Source organism: Phyllostomus hastatus, unplaced genomic scaffold (genome assembly GCF_019186645.2).
Source record: "Phyllostomus hastatus isolate PE091 unplaced genomic scaffold, TTU_PhHast_1.1 phas_contig_80, whole genome shotgun sequence".
In the NCBI taxonomy this organism is placed as follows: Eukaryota; Metazoa; Chordata; class Mammalia; order Chiroptera; family Phyllostomidae; genus Phyllostomus; species Phyllostomus hastatus.
Window position 1 is genome coordinate 17,609,185 of NW_025333960.1, and position 27,909 is coordinate 17,637,093.

General features: G+C 41.1%; 1 protein-coding gene and 1 long non-coding RNA gene across 2 annotated transcripts in view; one reads left to right on the forward strand and one right to left on the reverse strand.

The window, feature by feature from the left end:
- COLEC12 (collectin subfamily member 12) overlaps window positions 1-27,909 on the forward strand; it is a 206,216-nt gene that overhangs the window by 136,410 nt on the left and 41,897 nt on the right. The window contains exon 3 of the mRNA XM_045850214.1: window positions 21,365-21,487. Coding sequence (XP_045706170.1) covers window positions 21,365-21,487 — 123 coding nt within the window. The remainder of the gene's footprint in view (window positions 1-21,364; window positions 21,488-27,909) is intronic.
- The window catches only part of LOC123826234, a 133,132-nt gene that overhangs the window by 22,310 nt on the left and 82,913 nt on the right, over window positions 1-27,909 (reverse strand). The window lies entirely within an intron of this gene.

Genomic DNA, 27,909 nt, shown 5'->3' on the forward strand with positions numbered 1-27,909 from the left:
CAGCTGTGCGACTCTAGACTCTCAATGGAACCGTCATGCATGGAGGTTCACGGGCCCCCTTGGGAGCAGACCACTTCTCCTAAATCACTTGTCAGAGGCACTGAGAGACTGCTACTTAGTGGAACATTAGAAATAGTTTTAGTATTTTGAACTTTGACCCAACTAAGTTGTGATCACTGGGAAGTTAAGTCTTTCTCTTCAGCCCGTTGTTCCTTTTATTTCTTCCTTTTTCCCTCCTGCTTTCTTCTATTTCCTTCACCTTTCCAAAATTTTTAGGTTGTGGACCTGGTCAACAGTGAACTTTTCTGCTTGTTACAGCTTTTTCTAATGAAGATCTAGTGTTGTGATAAAAGGGTTGAACAATCGATCCAGATCTAGTTTACCAAACAAAGTGACCCCTGGGTTGGGGAGTGTCTACCGTGTCCCACTCAGTTGTCACCCAAGGGCATCCAGGGTTCTTTCTGGTGGCTTTGAGGTAAAGTTCTTGGGGGTACTTGTGGAAAGAAAAAAACAAAAAGAAGTAGAACCACCAAGAATGAAAGGGACAATAGAGGAGAGCAGGCATGTGGGGAATGAAAGAGGGAGAGGAGGGAGGGAGAGAAGAAAAGGGGGGGAGGAGGGGGAGGGGACAAGAGAAAAAGGTGAGGATTGAAAGGGTATAATCTAGGATTGAAAAGGAAAAGGGAAAATCAGTTGGGAAGAAGTACATGGTGTCAGAAGAGTCTTGAAAAAACATGACAAAATATGGTTCCCTTAGTATATCCCTTGGGATTCAGAATTCCCCCATGGAGAGCTGTGCAGACTGCTACTGAGAAGGAGCTATTCATCTATTGGGTTGGCCAAAAAGTTCATTTAGTTTTTTCTGTACTACGGCTCCAGCAGTGCTTAGCTGTCTTTAACTTCTTTCAAAACAATTTTGTTAGATTGTATGGCAACAGCTGTCATATCAGCATACATTTAAAAACCACTTATCAAAATTGGTGAATTTTTGCACAGCCATTTTAATATTGAAGATGGAAGAAGATACACTACATTTTCAGCATATTATGCTTTATTATTTCAAGAAAGGTAAAAACACGACTGAAACACATAAAAAGATTTGTTCAGTATAAGAAGGTACTATGATTGAATGTGTCAAAAGCAGTTTGTGAAGTTTCTTGGTGCTATTGACATTTTGGCCAAATAATTCTTTGCTGTGGGGCTGTCTTATGCATTGGAAGATGTTCAGCAGCACCCCTGGCCTCTACCCACTAGAAGCCAATAGCAGAGATAGCCAACATACTCAAAATATCCAAATCAATATTAAGTTATAGGTGAAAATGAAAAATGTGTCTTTTATTTTATGGAAAAAGCTAAACAGACTTTTTGGCCAACCCAATACAACCTCAGTAATCGTTGCAAAGACTTCAGTCGTAAGTTCCTGGAGGGGAGAACTGGGTGCTTTGCCCTTGTTCTTTCTCCCTGATACCCTGTGGGACTCAATGTTGGTCATCTAGCTGAAGGGCCAGTGGCAGTCGCCTCTGACTGTTTTGGTTCACAAATGAATACACTTGGGGTTTTTACACAGCTTCACAGGAATAGAAGAATATTCTCCAAGCCCTGGCACTTGTCACTGCAGCTACTTTCCCTAAACAGTGGAACAACTTAAAATAGCCATTCTACTTTTATAACAGTTTTGTTTTTAATTTGGAACTGGGCGTGTAGTCCATCTCCTGATGACCCATTAGCTCTGTGTGGCCAGGCTACCATGGAGCAGGGTGCCCTCCAGGAAAAGCACCAGGCAGTGAAAGCTCCATGTCAACAGTGGAAAGTGTGTTGGATATTCCACCCACAAGTAATTGCTGTGGTATTTTTAAATGTCTCTGTCGGGGTATAGGCAGGGCTGATACTCAGCTGGGGAGCACCATGCTATATCCATTCTGGCTGGTCAGTGCCCATGCCAGAATACTTATTAAATATTTGTAATATCACCCCTAAGTATGGAGTTTGGGCTGAAGTTGCACACAATCACATATTCTCTTTTTGGCTGAACTGGTATTCGGAATATGGGGTGTTTTCACATCTAAATTAAACCACAGTCTTTTCAATGGGGAAGGAGAGCAGGCCCCACCCATCCATGCACCATGCACCCATGTTCCCCCAACCACACTCCTTGCCTGGCTTGAGCACAGGAATGAGTGCCTACACGTACCCAGCTTGGGTGCCCCCTTGACTCCATGCCCCCCTGTGTTGCTCACTGGCTTCCCTGTCTTTCTTTGGGAGGCAAGTGCTCCAAGTTCAGGCTCTAAATAGACCCAGGATTAAAGACTTTTGAAATAAAAAATAGGTCCTCAAAGCTGCCAGCAATGGCCAAGGGTTCCCTCCACTACAGCACGAGTCCAAAAACCCAGCCCAACACACATCCCCCTGATGCTCTGGGAAGCTCATTTCCTTTGGGCAACAAGGCCTGTGCTGTCTCTGGATCTCAGACTTGGATGTGAGGAGCAAGCATTTCTGGAGGGGGCGGGGGGTGGCTTCCATGCCGTGCTGAGGGAAACACTGAAGAACACAGGGGTGTGCCCATTACTGGAATACAGCAGCACACATGATCGGTCCAGCTAGGGCATCCGAGCTTGCTGGGGGTCTGCTTCTAGCTCATGTGGGCTCTTCATGAGTTTGGGCCACCAGCCCCACTGATGGGCATCAGACCCCTTAGGCTCACATGTGCTGGTTGCTCTCCTGCCATCTGGAAGCAATTACCATTGAAATGGTTTCAAGCACTTGCTGTGCACTCAGTGTTGCAGGAGGCCAGGCCAGCATAGCCCTGGTCCTAGGAGCCAGGAGCCTTTCACTTCCTGTAGGATTTCCAGTTAAAACTCAGGGAAGCCCTGCCTTCCAGGCTATCACTAGGTCCCCTTCTGTCCCTTCCCTTTCCTCCACTTTTGGACTCCAAGTGCAAGAACACTTGCTGGGAGATCCTGGCATCTCTCCTTGTTCCATTTCTTGCCCACATGGTAGGTTTGAAGGGAGGGGGTTGTAGATAAGTCAGCTTTTTAAAAACCCCCAGGAATGGAGTTGCATTTTACATTCATTGCTATGTGCATTTTGTAAAATGGAATGTCTCAGGAGAGCCCTCAGAGGAAATCAGAAATCAAGCCTCTAGCCCAGTGATTTTCAACTGGTGTGCCACAATAATTTTTAAAACATGCGATACTTAACTATTTAATAAGGGCACTGACCTCTTTTCCCTTAGATTGTCAAATTTTTTTAAAAATGCCAACGACACAACAATAAGCAGCCAGTGTGAATGAATCAAAATTATACCTATTTTTTGTCATATTGGCAAAAAATGTTTGTTTTGGTATGCCACAGAATTTTAGTAATTAATTTGTGTGTGCCATGAGGTGAAAAAGTTGAATATTGCTGCTGTAGCCACCTAATGTCATGATAACTACATTGTAATGGTAGTACCTGGTAATGTGCTAGGAGCAGAATTGGCCCGACTCCAATCCTTATAATAGCCCTGCAGATGAGCAAACTCAGTCTTGGAGAGTTAAGCAGCTGATGAAGGAAGCATTGGATTCTGAGGTCTTCCCAATTCCAAAGCCCACACCCTTTCTGCTCTACGAGCTTGTGCCCCGATTTAGGCCTAGGTAAGGTGGAAGCCCCAGGGGGACAAAGGAGCAAAGGGGCAACAAACATCTGCAGTTCACACTAGATAGTCCAGTCATGGGTTTTTCTAAGGAAGCAAAATGATCTTTTGAAAGGAAACTCATGCAGTCTGTCAGCTTCTTGCCAACTTTACTGCAGCACGACCTGCCAAAAACAGCCAAACCTTGTTTTGGGTATGAAAGCAGCTGTTATAATAAACTCCTCTGCTCTACCTCTTTTTCCTGTTATGGTGGAATGACTGTTTAAAATAAATGTCACCAATACATGGATTTTCTGGGGTCATGAAAACATTTTTTAATTGGCAGGCTTTCTTACATTTTTTTGGTGAAGTTAGGAAGTAAACAGAATGCCACAGGCCATTTCAGATTCATGCAGTATAAAGATCTCTGGATTCTGGAGATTTGATTCTCAGCTCCCCACTCCTTGGGCCTGAGCCTTCTTGGGCTTTGAGCTTGTTCCCGAATGAATAGATTTCTGCCTCTTCTGTCCCAGGACTTCCAAAGTAGAGTGAGGGGACCAAGAGCACAGAACATAGAGTCAGATATGGGTTCGAATCCTGGTTATTTCAACCACTAATGTTGAAACTTCAAGTAATTTACTTTGAGCCTCAGCCCCCTAATCTGTAAAACTGGTGTAATAACTACTTATTAGGCTTGTCATTAAATTCAAAACAAAAATTTAAAAAATAGCAAATATTTACATAATTTTTATTATATGCCCTGTGCTATTAGGTGTTTTACATGTGTTAACTCATTTAGTCCTCTCAGCAGCCCTGTGAGGTATGTACTAGTCTCACATCTAGCCCCTGGGAATAAGTAGTGAGTACAACTGGTAAAAATCTCTGCCTGTGTGAAAATTACCTTATTGTTGAGTGAGACCAAAAGATAAGTAAAATACAGGGTCTGGTATAAATAACGCCCCCTTTAATTATAAAATCTTATTACAAAGTCATAAGCATGCAATTCTGTAATATAACAATACCACACTCAAGTACACCATATGACATTTTAGGTGAAATGTTCAAATTAAAGCTATAAATTATTATACCCGTATTATTACCCTACCAACCACACTCAAGCAGGCATGACTTCTGCTGGGCCCTGTATACTGAATGGTTATAAGTGCTATGGAGAAAAATAAAACAAGGAAGGGGGATGGATAATGGGAAGGAGGTATTAACAATTTTCAAAAGAAAGATCAGGGAAATTCTCTTTGACAAGGTGACATTTGAATAGACTTGGAAAAAACTAGGGATGGAGCCATGACGGTTTCTGGAGGAGAGAGTCTTGGACAGGGGAAACAGTGAGTGCAAATGTCCTGTGGTCGAGTGTCTGCTGTATTCAGGGTACAGCAAGGAGGCTAATGTGGCTGGAGTGGAAGGAGCAAAGGGAAGAGCAGATGAGGTCAGGATTGGGGAGCAGACTGTGTAGGGCTCTTTGTCTCAGTAGGATGAGAAGCTGCCAGAAGTGCATGATCAGATGAAGCCAGATGTGTAGAAAGTGATCTGCTCAGTGCAGCTGTTCCTGCTATGGTTCCCACAAGGACAGTTGCCAACTTTTTGGGACTGTTTAAGTAGGACATTTCTTAATGGGACATCTGGGTCTTCACTGTCAGCATTGTAGTTGTTGATTTTAACAACAGATGAACTTTTCCCAACCTTTCCTGTATCTGTATCCAGCCTCCTCCCTTCTGGATGATTCTGTCCTTTGCCACCTCTCTGAACTGAATTGCCTTGATGCTACTTAACTAGCTGCATAGACAACTGTGGTCTACACTCATGATTCATAATGAGTTATTGGGACCAGGGACTCACAGATAAATATTGTTTAGATTAGGCAACCAAGAGAATTAATGGAGAGAAAGACTGATGGATGAGATGTTTGTCAATGGAATTGCCCTCTCAGTGTGACAGACAACCAGAGAACTTACTAGCACCTACAAATTCCTTAGGGAGAGGATTATGATATCTTTATACTTCCTGTGAGAGGCCAGGCATCAAGTTCTGAGCTTCAGGTCTATGAGTGGCTTCTGGAGTCCATGAATCACCCAGAATCATGTCCAAATGTATGTCTGTGTACATTTTTTTGGAGAGAAGTCATAGCTTTCATGTTGCTTGTTTCTTTAATGGCTTCATCACAGTTTCAGGCCATTTTACAACATTGGAAAGCCTATGTGCAAGCACATGAAAATGTATGAGTATACATTTTAAAAAGGGATTAAAAGGATCTTTCAGTTTCCTAATATTAGAATCCATACTTTCTTTATTTGACAAATATTACTTATTGTGTGCCCAAAATAGAAATTCAATTTGTGGTCTCTTAGAAGATGTAGGGTGTATTTTTTAGGGCATCAAGGTGTACTATCACTCAAGGTCTGTTTTGCGTCCTTGCTCAGTGACTAAATCACCAGGAATTCACCAGTTGTATTAGATCATTTATTCTCATATGCTCCTCATTGCCTTTGAAACACCTCCAATTCTAGCAATGTTTTACAGACATGCACATAAGCCAAGTGGTTTAAACAACAACCTAAACCTTAGGTATTTGGAAGCCCCCCATCCCCTTGGGTCTTTCATGGAACAGGGCCCACAAGCAAAACAAGGTCCAAGCTCAGAACAAAGAGAGTTTAACAGGGAAGTGTAGTGACCTCCCAGCAACTTTAAGGAACACAGGTTCCTTAAAGTCATGTTGGCATATCCTGGCATCTTCTGGTCCTGCAGGCAGAGTGAGCACCCAGTGTATCTGTTGGTTGATGCTCACGTGCAGACGTACCATGGAAACACACCAGGCCGAATTCAGTGGGGGCACTGCTTCTGCTGGGCACTAGAGCTCTACCACAGTAGTCACTTCCACCTAGTTCAGAGAAGCCCTCTGGGGTTCTTAGCTGGGACTTAGAGAAATCAACAAAAGGATTTGTTGAGAACGACTGATCCCACGCCCTGGAATGCAAACCCTGCACAGTTTATGGTACATAATTATATACAATAAACTATAAAGGACATGCAGTGGGTTTTGATGTCAGGTTCCAGTTCCTCCTGGCTAAGGAACTGGTGAAAACCCTTCATCAGTGTGGCTAAGGAAATAGTTCTGGTCCTGTCTGAATCCGTTGCCATATGTCCACACTGCCCTTTCCTCCACTGTTTAGTCTCACTGGAGATGTCTGCTTCTCACGATGGGGTCAGAAGCATCAACGTGTCCCCTTAATCTATCACTGTGGAGGGGGAAAACTGTTACTGTCAAAAACAGAAATATGATAAGCTTATATTTAATAAATAGATAATATCAGCAATATAATTATGAAACAGAAGTCTGTTAATTTGTTCTTCAGTTGCATAGAAACTTTGTGGCTGTTATCAGATGGAAATTTAAAAAGAGGAAACTATGAAGAGTGTCCTCACTACCAATTCAGTCTGTCCAGCCACCGCTGCCAGTGTTTCAGTTTTGTCCTTGTCACAGGGGAGCTGTATTCTGTGTTCCTCTCTAACTTGAATATACTGTTAAAGATAAACTGAGGCATAATAAGAATTTTTAGTTTATTTTGAGCAAAAATCTATTCCAATCTGGAGTGGCAAACCGGGAGTGGTTAGGAGCCCTCCGCTGGCAGGAGCCAGGCAAAGACTTCTACAGACAATGTGTGGAAGCAAAGAAAGGAATTAGTGATTGGCTATAACTTAAAGCCTATTTGGCCATGTGTAATAGGTTGTCCTTAAGTTTCGATGTCGTAACGTTGAAGCATTTACAGGCTTAGATTTTGGTTTCCTTATGTAGGCCTCCAAGGCCTATAGCTCCCTGACTTTAATGGCCTCCTTGTTTAATTAATTTAACAATACCAGTCTCCCAGAAGGATTCATTATCTTTTGTTACAGAGCTATAAACTCTCTTTCCTTTAAAGATGGGAGGAGGTTTAACCTCTTTTGCCAGAGCCTTCTCCTGCTGGAAGATGAGACTAAAAAATGGATCTCCTATTCATAAGGCATCAATATACTTCCTAGGTCATGTTAAATGTCCCTTTGGCAGAAAGACTTTTGAGGTGTCCTCTTCAATCACTAACTGCCCAACATTGTGTGAATGTATTACCCAGTGTATCCTACAGAATGATAAAGGTAGGAAACTATTTTGCACCTCCTTCTGCACCACCTTAAGGTTTTGAGTAGTGTGCTCCCAGCTGTGGCTCAGGGACTTCAGACCTGCGGCCCTTGACTTAATAGAAATGAGACAGTGCAGTAAAAGTAAACAGAGCTTGGTATCTTCTATCGATGACCTATTTTTGTTTCACGAGAGTGTGTGGGGGTAGGGGGAAGGGAGTTGAGAATGGGGAAGAACTCTGAAATATATCTACCAAAGAAAAATTCTTTTACTATTTAGACAAAGTGCCCTAAGTGGGTGTGTATCTGACAGATGGGCAGAGCCATAGTGTTTGGTTCCCAGTTTTGGTGTCACCCAGAGGCACCTGGCCATGAGGTGTGGGGAAGAGAAGGACCAGAGCTGAAGTCCTGTCATGCCATGAGAACCAAGTGTACAGATATAAAACCTTAGTATTGGAAGCAGATTGGCTGTTTGGGAAATAAGAATCACTGCATTTTAACAGTGGAGGTTAGATTGGTACCCATTTCTTTACCTGACATACTTGCTTGATTTTTGCCCTGGATGTCTAAGTAATTTTATATGACTGTTGTGCTCCAGTTTGTTTTCCCTTCACTCTCTAAAACCTGCCCTTTAATGCTAACAGAAGTAATCCACAGCATCTCTTTGTGTCCCAGAGAGCCAAGCACAGACACTGCTCCTTGGGTCTCCCAGCTCGTTAGGGCACAAACTGCTCAATGGTAGGAACTTCCTTTACAGTCTGTTTCATGAGGCCTGTTGTTTATTTTCATTTCCCCATTGCCACAGCTCTCCCCTTTCTCCTGTTATTTCTAAATAATCACAAATCTTTGTTCTTTCCTCAAATTTTTTTTTTGCTGTTTCTATTCCCTACTGTCTAATCCTTTCCATCCTACTCTGGCCTGTCCAGCAGAAGCCTTTGAAAGAAGGAGCCCTCCCTGAGCCCCAGGGCCCACCCAGAGCCCCTGCTTTCCAGTTCCACTTCAATGAACATTTCTTGTAGGTAATTTTTGCCCAGTTGTGATGTCTGTTTGGGAAGTAAGCAGAAAAGGAACCAGATGGCTCTTCCTACCAAGTTCAAAGCCAAGAAGATTTACTTCTATGCAATAGTCCTATAGATATAATTTAGTAAATATATAATCACACAGTCATTTGGGCTCTGTATACCCTAATAAATTAGTGCTTCTAATTTTATAAGCACTGTCATAACCATGGTTGTAAGTGGGATTTTTTCTTTTACTGTAGTGTATGTTCCTTTGCTTTACTAGGTGTTGTTTATTAGGTGTTGTTTCCCCTAAGTGCTGTATAAAGTGACAGATTGTTTCAGGGCCACCAGTAGGTTGTATTTACAGGTGGTCGGTTGTCTTTATTAGCGTTGCTGCTATAACACAACTGCTTTCTGGCAGGAAGGAACATTGCGTAGTAACAAGCTTTATATCCAGACTTTATTTTATTCCTCATTTAGGAATGGACATTTTGTGAATCACTGAATCCTTCTTTTTCAGTTCCTCTTTGGTGCATGCATAATGTGAGGGTAATGAAATAGCATTCCCTTTTTATTTGCAAGGCAACTGACTGGCCTGGCTTTTCCAGCAGTAGGATTGGGAAGTTTCACTGAACTAGAAAGGAAGAACCCTCCACAGGCCTCATTCTAGAAGGGGTGTTTGTCCTTGGTCTGCCGAGCCCACCAAGGTCTGCTCACTCTGCTGGATCCCATTATGTAGTGGCCACTTAAGACAAGTATTTCTTCTTAACTGGGAGGGACAACAAGATATATTTTTTAAGATTTTATTTATTTATGTTACAGAGAGGGGAAGAGAAGGAGAAAGAGAGGGAGAGAAACATTGATAAGAAAGAGAGACATCAATCGGCTTCCCCTGGCACACACCCCATGCAACCCAGGCATGTGCCCTGATCGGGAATTGAACTGGCAACCCCTAATTTTGCAGGATGATGCCCAATCCACTAAGCCACACCAGTCAGGGCAGAACCACAAGATATTTTAAAGAATAATAAGGAATGAACTCTCAGTGTATTCTAAACTGTATACAGTATACCAGGATTTAATGTAAACAGATGTATACTACAAATTAGAAATAAAATATATGAGTGACTCCCACTAGGGTGATTCTGATACTGATTCTAAACCCCACATTCACTGGGGTAGCACAGAAAACCCTGAGCTAGGTGTGGATTAGACAGTGTTGTTAAAAAGTTGTCCTAAGACTCTCCTTCTTTCAGCCTCTTTAACCAGTTTTTTACCTTCATTAGGAACTGTTTGGCCATTTGGGAAATAAAATTCATTTTTCTGAGCATGAAATATAATTGTGGTTATGCCCTAAGACTTTAATATCAGGTGAAATTGTGGATATGTTTTCTGCATCTCTGATCTCCATTGAGCTCTCCATTGAGAGCTGATGTGGCCCTGACCAAATTTTGCAATTCTGTGCTGTAAGAGGTGAAGTTCAGAAGACATTCTGCCTCTGCTGTTCGCAGCTCAGCTGGTTTATTTCTAACGTTTTCCTATGTCTGTTTCTGGGTCTGATTGTAACTATCACAGACATTTGTGCACCTGCTGAATATACAGCGGTTTCTTACTCCGTTGGACTCTGGATTTTTTCTGCCTGGCAGGTGGTGTTTGAATTCCTGCATGATTTTAGGAGGCAAAGAGACTATCTTCCAGATTGATGGCTGTCATTCAAAATCCCTTCCTCTATGGTGCTTCCTCCATATGAAGCCAATGCGTTCTTCACAACTTCCTGGGCCCTACCTCTTACCTTTGCATCAGGTGGATGACACATCAGACCAGTCCTTCTATAAGTTGTCTCCGCATGAGAAGCAAATTTGCTCTCCAGGTGGTTGGCCAGAGTTAAGTCAAACCTGTGTCCATGGTACAAAGTTAACAGACAGGTATGAATTAAACCCTAACCATTGTCAGCTTCACTGGGAACCTAAGATTATCTCACCCCCCTGAGCTTATTAATTTTAAATGTATTAAGCTTCCATGAAAGTTTTGAATTCAAAATATCTAATGTGCATAAATATTACTAATAAGAATGCATATAAGATCTCTGTAGACTGGACAGAGGAAAGAAGGAACAAAGGTCTGTACAATCTTGACCATGTCCATTGATCCTAAACTTCTCAAGTGATTGCTCCATGTGGACAGAGCAGTTGTTTGATTTGTTTACATGTTCTGGGTCAGCTGTACCAGATTGGTAAAGTCACTGGACATGGAGCTGTGAAGACATATGAACAGTGGGATCTCACCAGTCAGTATGAGCTGGCTCCAGCACACCCCTGAGAAATCTGTGGAAAATTAGGAATTTGAATTTTGACTTAGAAATCCTTTTTTTAAAAGCATCTATATTGTTTGAGAAGAAGAACATTGTGTGTGTATACATATATATGTATGTACTTATCCATCTTTTTATCTAGTAACCTCAGTTTTAAACAATTTTCCCAATTTAACTCAGTCATTTATGAACTGTTTACAGAGGCACGGAAAATTTAGTATGCAAACATTTTCTCATTGACTTTATATTCAATTGCATGCCTTCTGACTTTTTTGTGTAGTAGTTTTCCATTTTTATTTTCCAGTATTATTCCTTTGACCTTTACAACCATATCTGTCTGCCCCATGAAGTTATTTCTCTCTGTCCTTTGTCCAGTTTTAACAAGTATGAATAACAAGCTTGTGAATGGGCCCCTCTTCGCTAAATCTGGGGGCTACACTCTCACTACTGGACCAGTAGACTGTAAAATAGATCCCTTCCATTTCTCTTGTTATTTATTTGCCAACTTTTGCTCATTTGGGTCACTTCAATTTGATTGACTCATTTCTTATCAAGATTCAGAGCTGGGCCTACATTCAGTGCAGAATAGATCATTCCTTTAAAACACCAACAGTAAAATCTGTCACTCTATCTTGGCTCACTTTTCCCTTAATTTAAGTATCCTCAACTACAGTCTTTACTTGATGAAAGTAAAAAACACATACTTATAAAGGAATGAGGAATGTCTGTCAGGCTGATTGATATTTTCATTTACATTGAGCTACCTCCCGCCTTGCTTTTTTTTTTTTGCATCATGGTTTTTAAAATCAAGGAGGTATGTGAAAGGTAGTGGATTTAGTCTTTTTTTTTTTTTTTGCTAGCACCTGCTCCTCAGCATAATTTCTATATGCCTGACAGCTGTTTCAGTGATAAACAAATACACTATCATTAACTGGGACTTGCCCACCCTGCTGAGCTCAGTAGGGTTCCCACCATTATATTAGTTCCTCAGCTGCCCCCAAATGATAATTTTTAAAGCAACAACACTTGAGGCAAATGTTGGATTATGGGTTTGCTTTTCTCATCTTTGCCCTAACTGATTTAGTTGTATGAGTGCTGAGGGACACAAAATGTAGTAATGCTGCTGTACTGCTTTCCATGTTGCAGTTCAGTTCGGTCTGGGTCTAAAGGACTGCTTTGCTTTGTGCTCTCTTGATTAGTAAATCTCACTGCACTCCCCACCTCCTGTGATGAAAACTCTTCCTTTTCAGCCCCGAGTCCCTGATTGTCTGGGAGGAAGATGTTCTAAGTGTCTGTGTTTTGACTGCAAGACCCCTGAGCTGAACACCTCTCCCTAGATGTCTACACAGACCTCTGGGACAGTGAGACCAGAATGTCACTTATCACCTAGAAAGCTGGACACAAAAGTATGAGAGAAGGTTGTGAAGTCCCTGCACCTGAGAGGTGGTGGACACTCCATGCTTCCAATTTGTGTGAGGGAGATTCACTGAGGTAGTGACAGAGCCTCCTTTCCCCATTTCCAGGATCTGCACTCTGGTCCGATATTCATTAAACTGTGTGACATGCAGAGTAAAATGAGCGGAATGGTTTGTTTAGAGAAATGCAAAAGCAGTACTGCAGAAAAATAAAATTCCCATATCTGTAAGAGGTGATAGCCATGAAGATGGTATTCAAATTATCTGAAAACACACAATTGGGGATTCTCCATGAAGGCAGCATAGGTAATCATGCCTCGTCTCCTCGCACAACCACATCAAAGTTACAACTACACTATAGAACAGCCATCACTCACACTGTCAGATATTGAGCTGAATGGAAGTCCTACAATGACAGAATTAAAGAAGAAACCTAAGTGTGGGTAAAGTTTTAAAAGAAGTCACTTGGTAGAGAGGAACAGTGTTGCAGGGAGAAGGAGGGCAAATCTTAAGACATGGAGAAGGCGTGGGGAGACTTTTCTGTGACTGCAGTGAGTCCTCTGCCCAGGGACTCAGTGCTCTTTCCCACACTCCTTCCAGCTTTTACTCAAATGTTACTCTGCAAAGTCTCCTCCAACCACTCTATTTATTTTAATTTTTTTTAATTTTATTTTAATCATTGTTCAAATACAGTTTTCTCCTTTTTACTCCCAGTCCAGCCCCCCTCCCACCCCTCCCCACTTCCCTCCCATTACCACCCTCCCCCTAGTTTTTGACCATGTGTCCTTTAAGTTTGTTCCCGTGAACCCTTCCCAATGTCCCCTGAAATTCCCTCTACTCTCCTCTGTGGTCACTGTCAGCCTGTCCTCTATTTCAGTGTCTTTGGTTATATTTTGCTTGCTTCTTTGTTTTGTTGTTTAGGTTCCTGTTAAAGGTGAGATCATATGGTACTTGTATTTCACTGCCTGGCTTGTTTCACTTAGCATAATGTTTTCCAGCTCCATCCACGCTGTTGCAAAGGGTAGGAGCTCCTTCTTTCTTTCTGCTGCATAGAATTCCATTGTGTAAATGTACCATAGTTTTTTGATCCATTCATTTACTGATGGGCATCTTGGTTGCTTCCAGCATCTAGCTATTGTAAATTGTGCTGCTATGAACATTGGGATGCATAGGTTCTTTTGAATTGGTGTTTTAGTATTCTTAGGATAGAGTCCCAGCAGTGGAATCGCAGGGTCAAAAGGCAGATCCATTTTTAGTTTTCTGAGGAAGTTCCATACTGCTTTCCATCCAACCACTCTATTTAAAATGCCATCTCTCCAACATGCCTTTTGCCCATTCCTTGCTTTAGTTTTCTCCATAGCATTTATCACCTTCTAACATATTAAAATATCACCCCCACAGGAGTATAAGTGCCATAAGAGCAGAGATTTTTGTCTGTTTGGTTCACTATTATACCCAGTGCCTGGTACATAATAGGTACTCCATATTTATTTCTTGCATAAATGAATAAATTGAATGTAGCAAGAAAGAAGCACAGTGAAGTAGGCTATGTTTTGGGGGTTCTAAATAGCTCTGGGGGAGAATCCAGAAACCTGAGTCTCTGAGCCAGGGCTGGCCCATGTGTGAGTGGGGTGAGCAGTAGAGTTCATTGGGCTGGTAGTTTCCTCGCTGGGAAGATGGATTTTTGCCGAGATGACAGTTGACTCCCCCTGGTCCTGCGGTTCTGAGAACCTTCATGGTCAGAGGATGCTAACTGGTGAATATCCCAGAATCTACTTTGAGCCACCAAGAGCTGTTACTATGGCAGTGGAAAATTACTGTGGATTTCTGAATCATGGGTCAAGCTGATATTTGTAAAAAGAATTATTTTGCCAATGCACTCCAACGAGGTTTTCTTTTCTCTGTCTCTGTCTCTCTCTCTTTTTTTTAAAGGAGCATTAAGGGAGTAGAGATAAATAAATTTTTTATCACCATTTAATCAATCCTTTCATGTTCTTGCTTTCCACTGAGTTACCTCACCCAATGCCTGCACTCTTGAACCACCAACAGTTGTTTGGGTCCACTGATGAATGAACCATTAGAGACTGGCTTTTGAAGCTCCTATTTCAGTATATTAGAACTTTAGAAGAAAGCTCAACAGGGGCAACCAACTGGTTTTAGCTTTAAGCTTATAGTGAGCAAGGCCCCTGCATGTCCCATAGTTGCCTAGAAATTATGAAGCTACCTTCTGTTCCCAGCCTACCCCATTCCAAAAATTCCATCACCTGCAGGGGATGATTTCCCTGAGGGGCTCAAAGATCTCACCTGCCAAACCTCCAAGCCAGTCCTTACCTCTCACAGAGATAATGAGCATTTATTTAGGTGGAATTAACTTACTGCTGAAGTATGTCACCATAGAACAAGAAAGAAATTACAGCCTGTAGTAATAGTTAACTTACTAGGGACTGAATTTTACTCTCCTTTTCTGTCAACATTTGGAAAAATGTTTCTGCACCCCTTTGTTTTGACAGAACACTCCTACAAGTCCAACCTGCCAGCTTTCTACAGTTTATCTTGTTAGGCATCCTTAATCTTGCTTTGTTTTGCTTTCTGCCTCTGCAAGTTGATAAACTTGGAGAAGCAATGTGTGATAAGTCTGGGCCCAGCTCCCAGCTCAGCCACTTACTGGCTTGAATACTCAGCCTCTTTGACCCTCACTTTCCTAAAGTCTATTAAATTAGGGTTTAGTTCCTGCTTTGCAGGATTATTAAAGGAATTGTAAACACCTGGGAGGGCATACCTGGCACATATCAGGTCCTCAGTAATGGCAGCCTTCCTCAGCAATTCCTCTTTGCACTTGCAGCAATAGGAAACTCTCACCCACTCACCAAATGTCCTGTGGCCTTCCTCCAAATACCTGCACAGTGCAACTGTCTTGCTTAATTATGCAGCAGACTCTGATGGTCCAAGCTGGAGCTAAAGGTTCCTGAGTCCTTTCATTAAAAGATTCAGTGCCTAAGCATAGAAGGACATTGTTTGGCAGTGCCAGATAATGAAGTGGTCAGGGTTGCTGAAATGTGTCATCAAGCTTGTTGACAATTCCCTCTATGCCCATAGAATGAAATGAATAGGAAGAGAGCCAAGAGGAATGGGCCAGCGAGGAGAGACAAATGTGGGAGATATGATGGTTCAGCACCCCACTGAGCAAGATTTCTTTCCTAAGAATTGAAAGCATTTGTGTACAGTTCGTATAATAAAAGATTCATTATTATACATCCCTTTGAGAAAATCATGGTGTTCTGAAACAGTTATATGCTTGCAGACACTGTTATTTCTGAGGGGCATCATTACATCTGACTTTAGCCTACAACAATTATTTTCTAGTAGGCCAGGTACAAATAATACACACTCTTTTTTTATATTAAAACCAAGCCAAAAATGACTGCCATATATGAGAAGGGACCCCATATATGCAGTTTATTTATAAAAACTTGTGTATTTATTCTTATATGTTTAAACTTCAGTCACCCTCAAAGTACTCTCCTTTTGATACAATACACCAATTGAGACTTTTTTCCACTGCCCAAAACAGTTTTTGAATTTGTTGATTTTTATATCTTTTAGTGCTTCTAACATTTTTTGTTTCACCTACTCCTCAGCAAAACGTTTCCCTTTGAGGACTTTTTGCATTGGGGCAACAAAAAAATGCCGTTCAGGGCAAGATCAAGTGAATGGGTGGGGCCATAAGAGTCATGCCGGTTTTGGCCATAAACAGCTAAAAACTCAGCGTGGTAAGGGCAGGTGCATTTGTAAATCATCCATCATGAAATGGGCAAGCACATTGAAAGAGTCTTCAAAAATTTTTACTGAAGCTGAGCACAGCCTCTCACAACAATACCAGCTGGTACACTAATACAGATGGGTTCCTAGAACACTTACTTAGCAGGGGAAACCTGTACTACAAGGGGCCTGGACTCCATAAAATAATTTCAGGGGGTTTTTGGGTCCCCCCTCATATATATACAATATTCTTTTAATGAAAAATGATACCCTTGGTAAATATGCATCATATCAATATAAGTTCAGAATGAATGCTGAAGATTTCAAATTCATAAAACTCTCTTCTAAATAATTTTTCTGATTTGAGTACATCTTTCTCAATACCGAGATGCTGTGAGGCTTCATTTATTTTGCACAGAAACTTATTTCATTGCCAGTTCTTGTCTTGCTTTCATTTTTATGATTCTCCATATTATTTAGGAAACTTGGCGTAATAAGGTGTCCAGGGCTGAGATTTGTATTTGGGGAACTAAATTACTTATTATTATTAAAAAATTTTAACTAAATCAATATTCCATCATTTAGTAAATGGCCTTTATAGTAAGAAAAACTTAATAAAGTGTTTACATATTTTTCTTCTAGTGTTATTGCATAACATCCAAATAACTAACCAGGATGTTAACTCTTACTGTTTTGTTGCTTTTGAGGGCATTCTAATTATAGGAATTTATTTGAATCATCAGCTTTACTGTTAAAGCCACATCATTCTCATGGGTTTATGGGAATATATGCCATCAGGCAGTAGATTAATAACTATAAAAAAACCGCATGAAAAGTTCATTGCAAAAGTCAGATCAAAACCTGTGGTTTTCTGGATTTTGTAGCCTACCAGGTTTTTGAAGCTTCTTTTTGGTAACATGATCTTTATGGCAACACACTCAGCCCTAGACACTTGAGATCATCATGACAGCCCAGAAGTGCCCCCCACTAGCCCAGAAGTGCCAGCCTTAACCTAACAAGCCTGTGTTCATTTTAACAGACAAGCCTTCCTTTGGTGATGTCCATGGCAGAAAAATGTGATAGTGAAGGAAACTCTTTTGTTCTCCTAAAAGACTGGAAAAATAGACTGGATTACAGCCTTCCCACAGCACTTGGGAGGGCTCTTTGTGAAGAACCACAGCAGAAAAGAACTCTCCTTGCTGGAGAATTCTTTTGGCCATCTGCACTGTCATTCCTACAGTGTTTCAATTATTCTCTTCAATGGGCTAAACGCCTCTGCCCCGGGGGCCCCATCCCACCCCCACTCTTCTTCCTTTAAACATGTTGGAAACCGAGCAACACAGGGAACTTTGAGTTTGGGCACCGGGGACCATATTGTCAGCCTATTCTGAACGTCCATAGCATACTCAATGAGTTAACCAGAGTGATTTTGGCTTCACTTGCACCCCAGGACTTTTTTGTATAATAAAGACTTGGACACAGGAAAATATATTCAGAATGTGAGCCAAAAATTAAATCCAATGGGAGGTAGTTCAAGAGGGATAACCAATAGGCATGGAACCTTCAGGCACGTTCAGTCTGTGGCCTGTTGAATAAAATGTGCTGTTTGGGCCACATTTTTTGATAAGCTAGATCTCTCACTGGTAAGAGGCAAAACCGCCTCACTTCCCGCACTAGAATCTCTTATCTGCAGCACTCTGCAGATCCATTTGCTTGCCCTTCCTACCCGACCCCCTCCAATGGGAACAGAGTCCCCAGTCTCTGGAAAGTAATGCTAAGAAAACAAACACTACAAAGGCTGCTAACCAGGGGATATCTCTTGAATGTTTTTTGTGACCATCTAGGTTCAAGGAGGAGGGGTCCTCCAGCTACGTGAGCCAGCAGGATCTCTTTGTAGTAGGCATTCCTATGTCCTCCCAGCTGAGGGCAGAGAGAGAAAGATAAAACAGAGTTCTTATTAAAAATAAGTCTGGGAGGGGAAAGAAAAAACAAGACAGAAAAAGTGGGTCAAGTGGAAAGGGAGGTCAGGTGGTGCCATCTGATATTGATTAAATGCTGATACAGTCAGCGATGAGAAATGCACATTGTGAGGAAGTAACTTTTCTTCAGAATGTGAACCAGTGTCAACTCTCTAGGCGTGGATCTGCACAAACGCCACATGCACAAGATGTTCAATGGCAAACACAGAGCTAGCACACATGGCCCTGCGTTGGGATTTAGGACATGTGGCTCCTGATTCTGCTTTACCTCACCAGCCTCACTTTCCCCATCAATAACAGATGGCCTCTAAGCAACCTTCTAGTCCCAGATTTTACTATCTACCATAATCCCTGCTCTGATCAAGTCTTCTGAGGTTCTTCTAATAGAATGTAAGAAATAGCCCTGGAGAGGCTATTTCCTGGAGCTCTTCTACCATGGTCCTAAAATCCAAAAGGAATGAAACCCTCCCATCAACCATAAAAGTATCATCCGTCCTTTCCAAAGGTGGCCTGTCAGCATCCCTATGTCTGTTATCCTTCTGTGTTCTATAGCTGGTACCAAAGCAAGTTTATTGTTTCTGAGCATGAAATATGGTATGTTCATGGGTCCACCTATACTTCTCCCTCTCAAAATTCCAAAAATATTTTACTCTAACTGGATATGAAGAGTTTTTGTTTCATTTTCAACTGCCAGATTATGAAGAGTCTAAGAGCTAATGAAGGGGGGTGTTTATCCTTTAGTTCACGGTGAGCTGTTGAAAGTTATTTTGTTTTGTTTTTTCTTTTTGGCATTGTCACAAGGACAGTGGTTTAGTATAGGGTGAGGCTGGATTCCAGTGGGAATGAGAAAGGAAGCTTCCACTGAGATTAAAGGGTCTCACACTAGGATGATGGCAGTGGAAATGGAGAGGAAAGAATGGCTAGTGAGAGGCACTGTAGTGTAGTGGAGAGATCACGGTTTTTGGAGTCAGAAAGACTTGTGTTTGAATCCTGGTTGTGATGTCTATGGAATGTCATTTCTGCTCTCACAACCATTTCTTCCTTAAAGGGTTATTATATAGATTGAAGATGCTGTGCGTAAAGTACCTGGTACAGTATAAGCAGTAAGTGAACATCAGTCAACTGTAGATATGATCATGATAAAAATATCCCACAGGAAGATTTGTTAGCCCGGCCTGGTGACTGAGTGAATTAGAGATTAAGTGTAAGAGAAGACTTCATGGTGTCCCTGAGTTTAAACCCTTGGGGGCTTAGAAGAGTAGTAGTTTTTAGGTTGAATGGAAATAAGAAAGTTGGGTGAAAATTTGAGATCTGTTTTGGCAGGGCTAGTGTCAAGGTCAGTTTTGGACAGGAGAGGTGGTGCTGAGACATCCAGGTAGCAATTAAAAGAGGACAGAGAGAAAAAGAAGTAAAATAAATGGGAAAACCATGGTGCCAAGAAGCTGATTTACACCAGGTGTGTTTGATCAATGAGTCTGAGTTTAAAGCTCCATCTTCGAGAAATTGGCTGGCCAAAGGTTTATCCAGCATGATCATCATCTAAACTAGATCTGTGCTCCTCAAAGTGCATCTCTCTGACCAGGAATCACTTGGATCTTATGTAGAATCTTAATTCCTACCTCAGACCTGCTGGATCAGATCTGCATTTGAACAATGGGATTTGTAAGCACCTTATGGTTTAATTGAGAAGCACTCTAAAGCATGGTCCCCAGACTAGCAGTATTAGCATTCCCTGGGAACATGCCCAGAGTCCAGATTCTCAGGTGCCTTCTCAGACCTCCTGAATTAGAAATGTTGTGTTTTAATAAACCCCTCAAATGAGTCTGATGCACCCAGAGTTTAAGAATCACTACTCTTGAGTCATGGGACAAATTGAGCCCCCTCCTGTTGGGTTTCTGGCCCAAGACACCGGAGACATTGTTTAAACCCTGAAAGTTAAATTTGAGTCATTGTTCTATGCTGTTTCTCTCATCATTTTGCATTAAACACAGCTGAGCTCTTCTCACTGAAACAGGGTGCTATGCATGAAATTACAAACCCAAGGAGAGAAACTTTGGCTGTGGTTTAATCCCTGCAACCTCCTCATCAAAAGTTATTGAGCACAGTTATGGAAGATGAGTACTTTATGTGCTGTTGCTCCTGGGGGATGCTCTTAGTAAGACACTGGGAAACAGGTCAGGGAAAGAAGGAATCACCAAGTACTCCTTATAATGTGATTTTCACATTAAAATATCCACAGTCGTTGTCTTCTGTGTTTCTAATCAATCCAATGGAAAGTTCCCTTTTGTGAGTTAGTCACTTGCAGAAGTGATGATGGTTTATCATTTAGATTAGAATAGTTTTCACAAAGTTGAACTGTGATGTTAACATTTACCTTATCTCATCAAAAAGATCTGATTTTTCTAGTTATCCTCATAATTCTTATTTAAATAATTGTGATAAATAAGGGTCAGTATCAGTTTTCTATATATATGTAATATATATAAATGGTTACATATTGAGCATTTTCATAATAAAAGTACCTATATTTCTGCTCCAGGTTATATAACATTTACAGCCAGTGGCATGCTGGGACACCATTTTAGGAGCAGGGGCTAGGATCATAATTCATAGTGCTTGCCAATTTTCATAGTGTAAATACTCCCTCCAAGACTGATTTCAAGCTGCCAACAGTTTAATAATCAGCTCCCCAAATTCCTACAAATGCAACAATAGACGTTTTAGAACCAGTAGGAACCAGCTCTAGTGCACCATTGAAACAAACAGCAAGGGACAAGTCACAAGTTTTTTGGTTGGTTGTGTTTGAATTGCTGTAGGTTCAATAATGGCTGAAACAAGTAGATCTGGGTACTTTAAATCTTCTGTCATGTAGAATTTTTTATTGAAATTATAATTATCAGAGTAGATTTTGGTTCAAAACTATTCTATGAAACAGAGTTATGTGTTATTTTCAAGTCATATCAAATACATTAATAACAACATGGTAATATTTAAAGTGCTTGTGTTGCCAAAGTGGTATGTTTAATATTAAAATACAACTCATCCTGTAGTAAGGCATATGTAAAAAGTTATATTTAATCATAACATTTGGACCAAAATGCAAGAGGATGCTCTTCTAAGTGATGTTTTTGCTCACTATTATTAAAACTTGACTTCTCTTACAGGTATTCAGGAAGGAACACAATGTACCAAATGTAAAAATAACTGGGCACTGAAGTTTTCTATCATATTATTATACATTTTGTGTGCCTTGCTAACAATCACAGTAGCCATTTTGGGATACAAAGGTAAGTACTCTTTCCTTTTCCTTCCAAATAGCAAGTGTCCCTTCATTAACATGATAAAAACCCATGTTTACAAATATGAAGTGTTTCATGAATACTACTCGGATGCAGAACCAACATCCTAAATTTCATCTTTACATCTTTAGCTTCTTGTAGCTATAGGATCCAGAAGGTGAAAGTAGCAATTCCTTTCGACTCATTTTAATAATAATAACAGCCCTCTCTGAGATATAAAGATTTTTCCTCTTTGTTGTTTTTTTCCTGCTTATTTCCAGCTACTCCCTTTTCCTCTGTCTTTCTTCATTTTATCTCTAAGAGGCCCTGTGGAAATCATGGAGTGAGCACACAGGAAAGTTATGTTAAAGCCAAACACAGGATCTCCAGAGATAGGACATTTCACCCAGGGACTAGCCCACTAATTCCTCTTTTTTCTCTTCAACACACTTAATGTGGTTGCTGTTGTTTATATACCTCCATAACAATATTGTCCCATAGAAATTAAACACAGAGACAGCACCACTACCTCAATTGCACTGTGTGGGATGTTGGACATTCTTTCAATGTGTCTGATTAAGGTCAATGGTGGATTTTTGCCTGAATCCTCCAAACTTGAAGACAAAGTGGGGTCCCTGCTCCCCAACCCCTGCACCCATTCCAGACACCAAGGGTAGAAGGTGTCATGATGCAGAATCGTGAACTATATAAACGCTTTTATAGAAAATAGCCATGGAAGCCTTCCTGTCAAAGACACGTGAGACAGATGTATCATCTGGTTTCAGCAACAGGCAGATGTAGGATCTGCTGATCTTCAAACCTTTCACTCAGCCACCATCTCAGCTGCCTTCCTTCAGAAGTGACAGATTAACAGTGGAGAATCCCATACATTCCTTTCTCATTTCCTTGGGCTGTAGACTTGGCCTAGAAAGAGAAGTAGTCAATGTGAATTCCCTCCAACTTGTAACTCTTCCTACCTCTCTCCCAGTGTCTAATGGTTTCCAGAGGAAACACAGTGTACTGGAATGAGAACGGGTTTTGGAGCCAGACTGTCCTAGATCAATTTTTGATTCTGCCATTTGCAATGCAATTGTGAGTGTTTCTTAAGGGCTTGTGGGCATTCCAAGCATCATGCCAAGTCCTCTGCATGGCTGTGTAACCTGGGTATGAATCACAGCCTCTTAGAGTTTCCAATTTCTCTAAAATGACAATTATAGTGCCACTTTTCAAAGTGATTGGAATGAGAAAAGATGGTGTGATTAAATCACCTCTCCTATAGTTGGTCCCAGTAAATAAGTGCCTATATTTCTCTGTTCCTTTCTTCTTCATAACTGCATTTATACAGCTGTAGCCATTAGAATGGAAAAACATTTTAAAAATACTCAGTATAGTCGAGGCTTGTTAAATCCCAACTCTAGGGACACATACATGGAAAAGTTGTGTGCTTCCGGTAGTGTGTTGAGTGATGAATTTGAGCAGTGGAAATTTGGGAAATTACCAGGTCATTTTATTCACTTGTGATTAGTTCATCTAGCCTAAGATTAACAGAGCAAGTGATGAAGCCAGGCTATTTAATCATTGCAAGAGCTAGACAGAGGTGGGGAAGGGAGCCCAAATTGGGGAAAGGAGGATTTTTATGTCCTAGATAATTCAGACTCTCCTCCTTTACTAGGTTATTTAGGTCATTATCATTCCTCCATGACTTTTCCTAGCAAACCCAGATAAAGGAGAAACTTGGAATCAAACAGTCATTTAATAAATATCTTTAGGGCTCAGTACTCTGTGATATGATGAAAGTAAACATTTACTGAAAGAGAGATGAGAAGTGAGAAAGGTTTGAAGGGCATACCAGCATATGGTATTTTGTAATTTTTCCACAAAGAAATAAGGTATAGGATCTTTATGCCTTCAGAATTATACAAAAAGATCCAGAGGAGGGTTTTTTTAACTTTTCCCTTTTTGTTTGTTTGTTTGTTTATTTTAAAGCACAGGTATTTTCTCCATTATAACATTGGAAAGCCCTTCTCGGCTCTGGCTTGCTTTGTGTGTGCTGGTCCATCTGCCTAGAAAACCTTTCCTCTGCTTTCCATCTACATGACTCCTCCTTTCCCTACTTGTCTCACATGTCCTGCAACAAGCCTGTCAGCACTGAGTTAGGTGCCCTCGTGTTTGTTCCCACAGCACCTTTTATTTACTTTCAGCTCATCACACTGTATCATCATGGCCAGTGGGCTGGTCTGTCTTATCACGCAACCTGTAAGTTCCATGAACACGAGAGGCTATCTTTTATTTGGTATATCTCCCACTGGCACTTTGCCTCATGGTACTTAATAGATATCAAGTAAAGTTTACTGAATGAATTAATGAGAGGAGAGATAGGTAGATGGATTATGAATTAGTGCTGACTTCTGTAAAGGCAATCAGTCAGTGCCAGAGACCTCTAAGCCAGTCTGCTCTTAGGGAATTACAGCAACTTAAAGCCCTACCTAGAAACCTAAAACCCTGGGGATTGACTTGGCCTGCTCTGCAGGGTGTAACCTAACCAGGATGGAGGGGAGAAGAGACTGAGGGAGCAAGACAAGAGGAGGCAAGATGACCGTCTTGCCCATCTTTTCCCTTTTTCAAAGCATCCACCCCTCAGGCCTCTACTGACAAAAATAAGATAATACAACATGCAATTTCGGTTTTCAAACAGCCTTAATGAACTAAAATGCTGATATTTTCCAGATGTGTTTTCTCTTGTACAGTGAGTCCTCTCTTGCTGATAAGATGCTGGTGACTCCACATTGTAAGAGGCAGAAAGATAAGACCCAGTTTTCCCTTCACACAACTCCCTTTGAAGTCTAAACAAATTCCATTAAAAAAAGAAAAATATTCAGTGAAAGAGGATATGTCTCTGAAGAAGAATATGAAAGGAAATAAAATAGAAACTCCTTATTTATAGGAGTTAGCAAAGGCAACTCCATATGTTTTCCTCAAAATGTTGTTTACTTCCCTTATGTTACTTACACTGCGACCAGTTAGGATATCATTTAAGTTCCTTGTAGAGAATCTGCTGAACAAGTCAGAGGACTCCTGAGTCACCCAGATGGTCTGTACAGTAACTGTGACCATGAGGCTCATCAGCTGCTTTATAGAAAGTATGTTCTTAGACAGTTACAGCTTGGTGCATCCTCTGCCCTGGGCTTTTTATCAACCATCAATGGAGCCTCTGTGGCAGAAGCCATCTCTTAAGTTCAGTAGGTTGTGTTTCCTCCAAAATATTCCCTGAGTAAGAAAATTCTACTCAGTTGTCCTGCCCACAAGGCATCCATCTTAAGGTAACTAGGATAAAGAAGAAAAACAGAAATCTGAATCTTTCCCGGTAAGGGTCTCCTTTAACTCAACATTCCTAGTCATAGGATGTCTACCTTGCTGCTAAGCTCTGCCAAAGTAGCAGTGACCAAGTAGGCTTTCAAAATGTGCATCAAATCAGTGTGTAGCTGTTGTTAGAGACCCCACAACAGTATCTTCTGTATGTTTGTAATGAAAATCTAAAACAGTGTTCAAAGTAGAAATGTCTTTATTGCATTCCTGGAGAGTGCAGTTGGTATTACAGGGAAGCCCCAGGTACCTATGAGGGGGTGTGTTTCCCCTTAGTACCACAATCAGTCTGGTACAGATACTCATGAGCACCAGGCAGGAGTTCTGTGCTCTGCTCTTGTTCCCTCCCCTCAAAGACTGGGCCGTGAATATTTGTTTCAATGTCTAACACTATGCCACATACATGCAGATGCTTGGCAAACATCTGAGGATGATGACTGTAGCAAGAAGACAAATAAGACATGGTCTCTACCCTCAAGAGATTTTTATTAGAGAAAACCTTATTTAGAAAAAAGAAATAGTAAGTGGGAGGCAATAAACTTATAGAGAGAGTATGGATTGTGGAGTCAGATCTCCTGGCCACTTAGTTACTCACAAGCTGTGTGACTCTGGGCAAGATACTGAACATCTCTGAGCCTCAATTTCTTCATCTGTAAAATAGGAGTTGTAAGGATTAGCTGCAGAGATGGGGCAGTGCATTTTGCAAAAGAGTAAGTACTCAATAAATAGAGGCTGTTGTTATTGCTATTCGGATAAAAGTTCAGTTGGTATGGAATGGAAATCAAATTGCCAGGGAAGTCTTATGGGGTGAAGAGATTTGGAGTGCATCTTAAAAGCTGGGTAAAATCAAGACAAGAAAGGAGGTTAGTGGCCCAAGCCAAGAAATGATACCCAAGTCCCTTTGTAGAAAAGGTGTTATTGTCAGATTATCCTAGAGAATTATTAGGCTTTGGGTACTTGAAGAGGGACAGCTCTTCAGATAGAACACCTAAGGCACTGATATTTTGAAGAATTCTCTGTCAAGAAACAATCTCCAATAAAGGGGAGCCCATGAGAAATCAGACTGCTAGTAACCCTTCTGTGTTTCATGTTTGTTTTCCTCATGTGAAAGCAATCTACAAACTGAAGTCTACAGACTGGGAACTTCTAGGGTAAGGAAGGATGGCTCTGCCATTCTTAGAATTTGTGCTAGTAGGAATAAAAACCAACGAAAACGCTGTGTGCTATTACAGCAAGTGGGTTCTAGATCTCCATCAGCACAGTGTTTTTATGCCGATGCGAGCTGCCAGTTTTGCAACTCTAAAGCTTGTAGCTCTATACCCAGATCCTGTTTTTAAACATAGACTCATGCCCCAGTGCATGGAACCAGTTCGTTAGCACTTGTGGGCAGGGCAGATCGTTTCCTTGCTGCACCAAAGAGAAAATTAACAGGATTTTTTTAATGAGTGGATTTATTCTTTTTATTCTGTGGAAATATGAATTATCTGTCTATGACAGATCTATGTTTTTTAAACTGAAATGGAAGAAAAATTGGAGAGGATAGAAAATGACTGCTTGTCAGCATATTTAGAGGTTCTTTGGCTTCCAGGAAAGAAAAGAAAAAGGCAGGACTTAAGATCCTGTGTGTGGTTTGAGGACAGACGGAGGCATATGTTTTGATTTGAGGATCAGAACTGAATCTAAACTTATAAACATCCCCTATTTTATTTTTTAAAAGTTTAGCTTTGCTAAAATGCAGATGAAACATTTTGTTCTTTAGAGTTTCCAGGGATTAGGAGTATGCGTGCCCATCCAGCATCTACAGATTATCATAACTGTATCTCTCTGTCTATGTAGTCATTTTTAAAAAACAATAATTATTCAACTAGATGTCACACTCATTGCCAGTGGTAGGGCTTCTCAGGCTGGGTTGGTGTGTATGTTTGTTTGCACAACCTCTAGCTCAGCCACTTTTTCACAGGCCTTGGCAGTGAGCAGGCACAGTCCTATTAATTTAAATAAATGTCATAAGTAAATATGTGTTGAACACCTGTAAGTACCACACATTGAACTAACAGCTGGAGATAAAACTGAATACAAATTGTCCTGCCTTAGAGGACCTTACAGTAAACAAGCTATGACAACAGTGAAGTAAGTTCTGTTACAGAGAAGGGACTACTTGCCAAAAGAATTCTGCAAGATGTATTTCAGCAGAGATTTCCCACAGGAACTGAGAAGCTGAATCCTGAAGAGGAAGTAGGATTGTGAAGAGGCCCAGGAAGAACATTCTAAGTGGAAAGAAGAACACGTGGAAAGGCTAGGATGAGAAAGCATTTTGGTGCAATGCACACATGTCATTGTGGGCAGACTGTAGAAGTTGAAGGGAAAGCATGACAGGCTTCTCCAGGGAAGGTATCAGGAGCCAGCAAGCTGATTCACTTTAGGTCACGCAGACACAGAGCACTGTACTTCTACTTCCTGATAGAAGCCAGGAGAATCTCCTCATATAATCATGTGTGGATGGCACACTGGATGAATAAAATGAACTGGACCCACAGGCTCTCTCTGGAGCATACCCATGCCTTTCTTCCCTCTCAAGCGTGCACCTTCACTTTTCTCTCCTAACTCCGAGGGTCCCCATGGGACTTGCACTAGGAAAGCAATAGGCATCTGCTGATCCCAGGCTAACCCCCAGAACCTGTCTCCAAGGCTTCCTGTTCTCTGACTTTTCAGTGAGCTGACAGCAGCCTCACTGAGGCTCACCTCTTTCCTATAACATTTCTAAGAGCATCAAAGCAGAGCACTGCCTAGACTCTTCTGTTGTTTCCTCTACCCTAAACTGTCCCCAGCTTTAATAAACATTCTCTCAAAATCACAATCAATCAATCAATAAAATAAATTGTACCCACTGGCTCACCATTAATATACAAAAGTCAAGCTTAAAAAAATAAAGTCATCATTAAAAAGCTGTTATAGCAAGAAGGACAGTCAGATTTCATCCCAAGTTGCTAGAGGTTGGATCTCACAGAAGTCACTTTTAGACAAATACACTCTTATTAGACATTTGAAAATGATAAACTTCTGTTCAT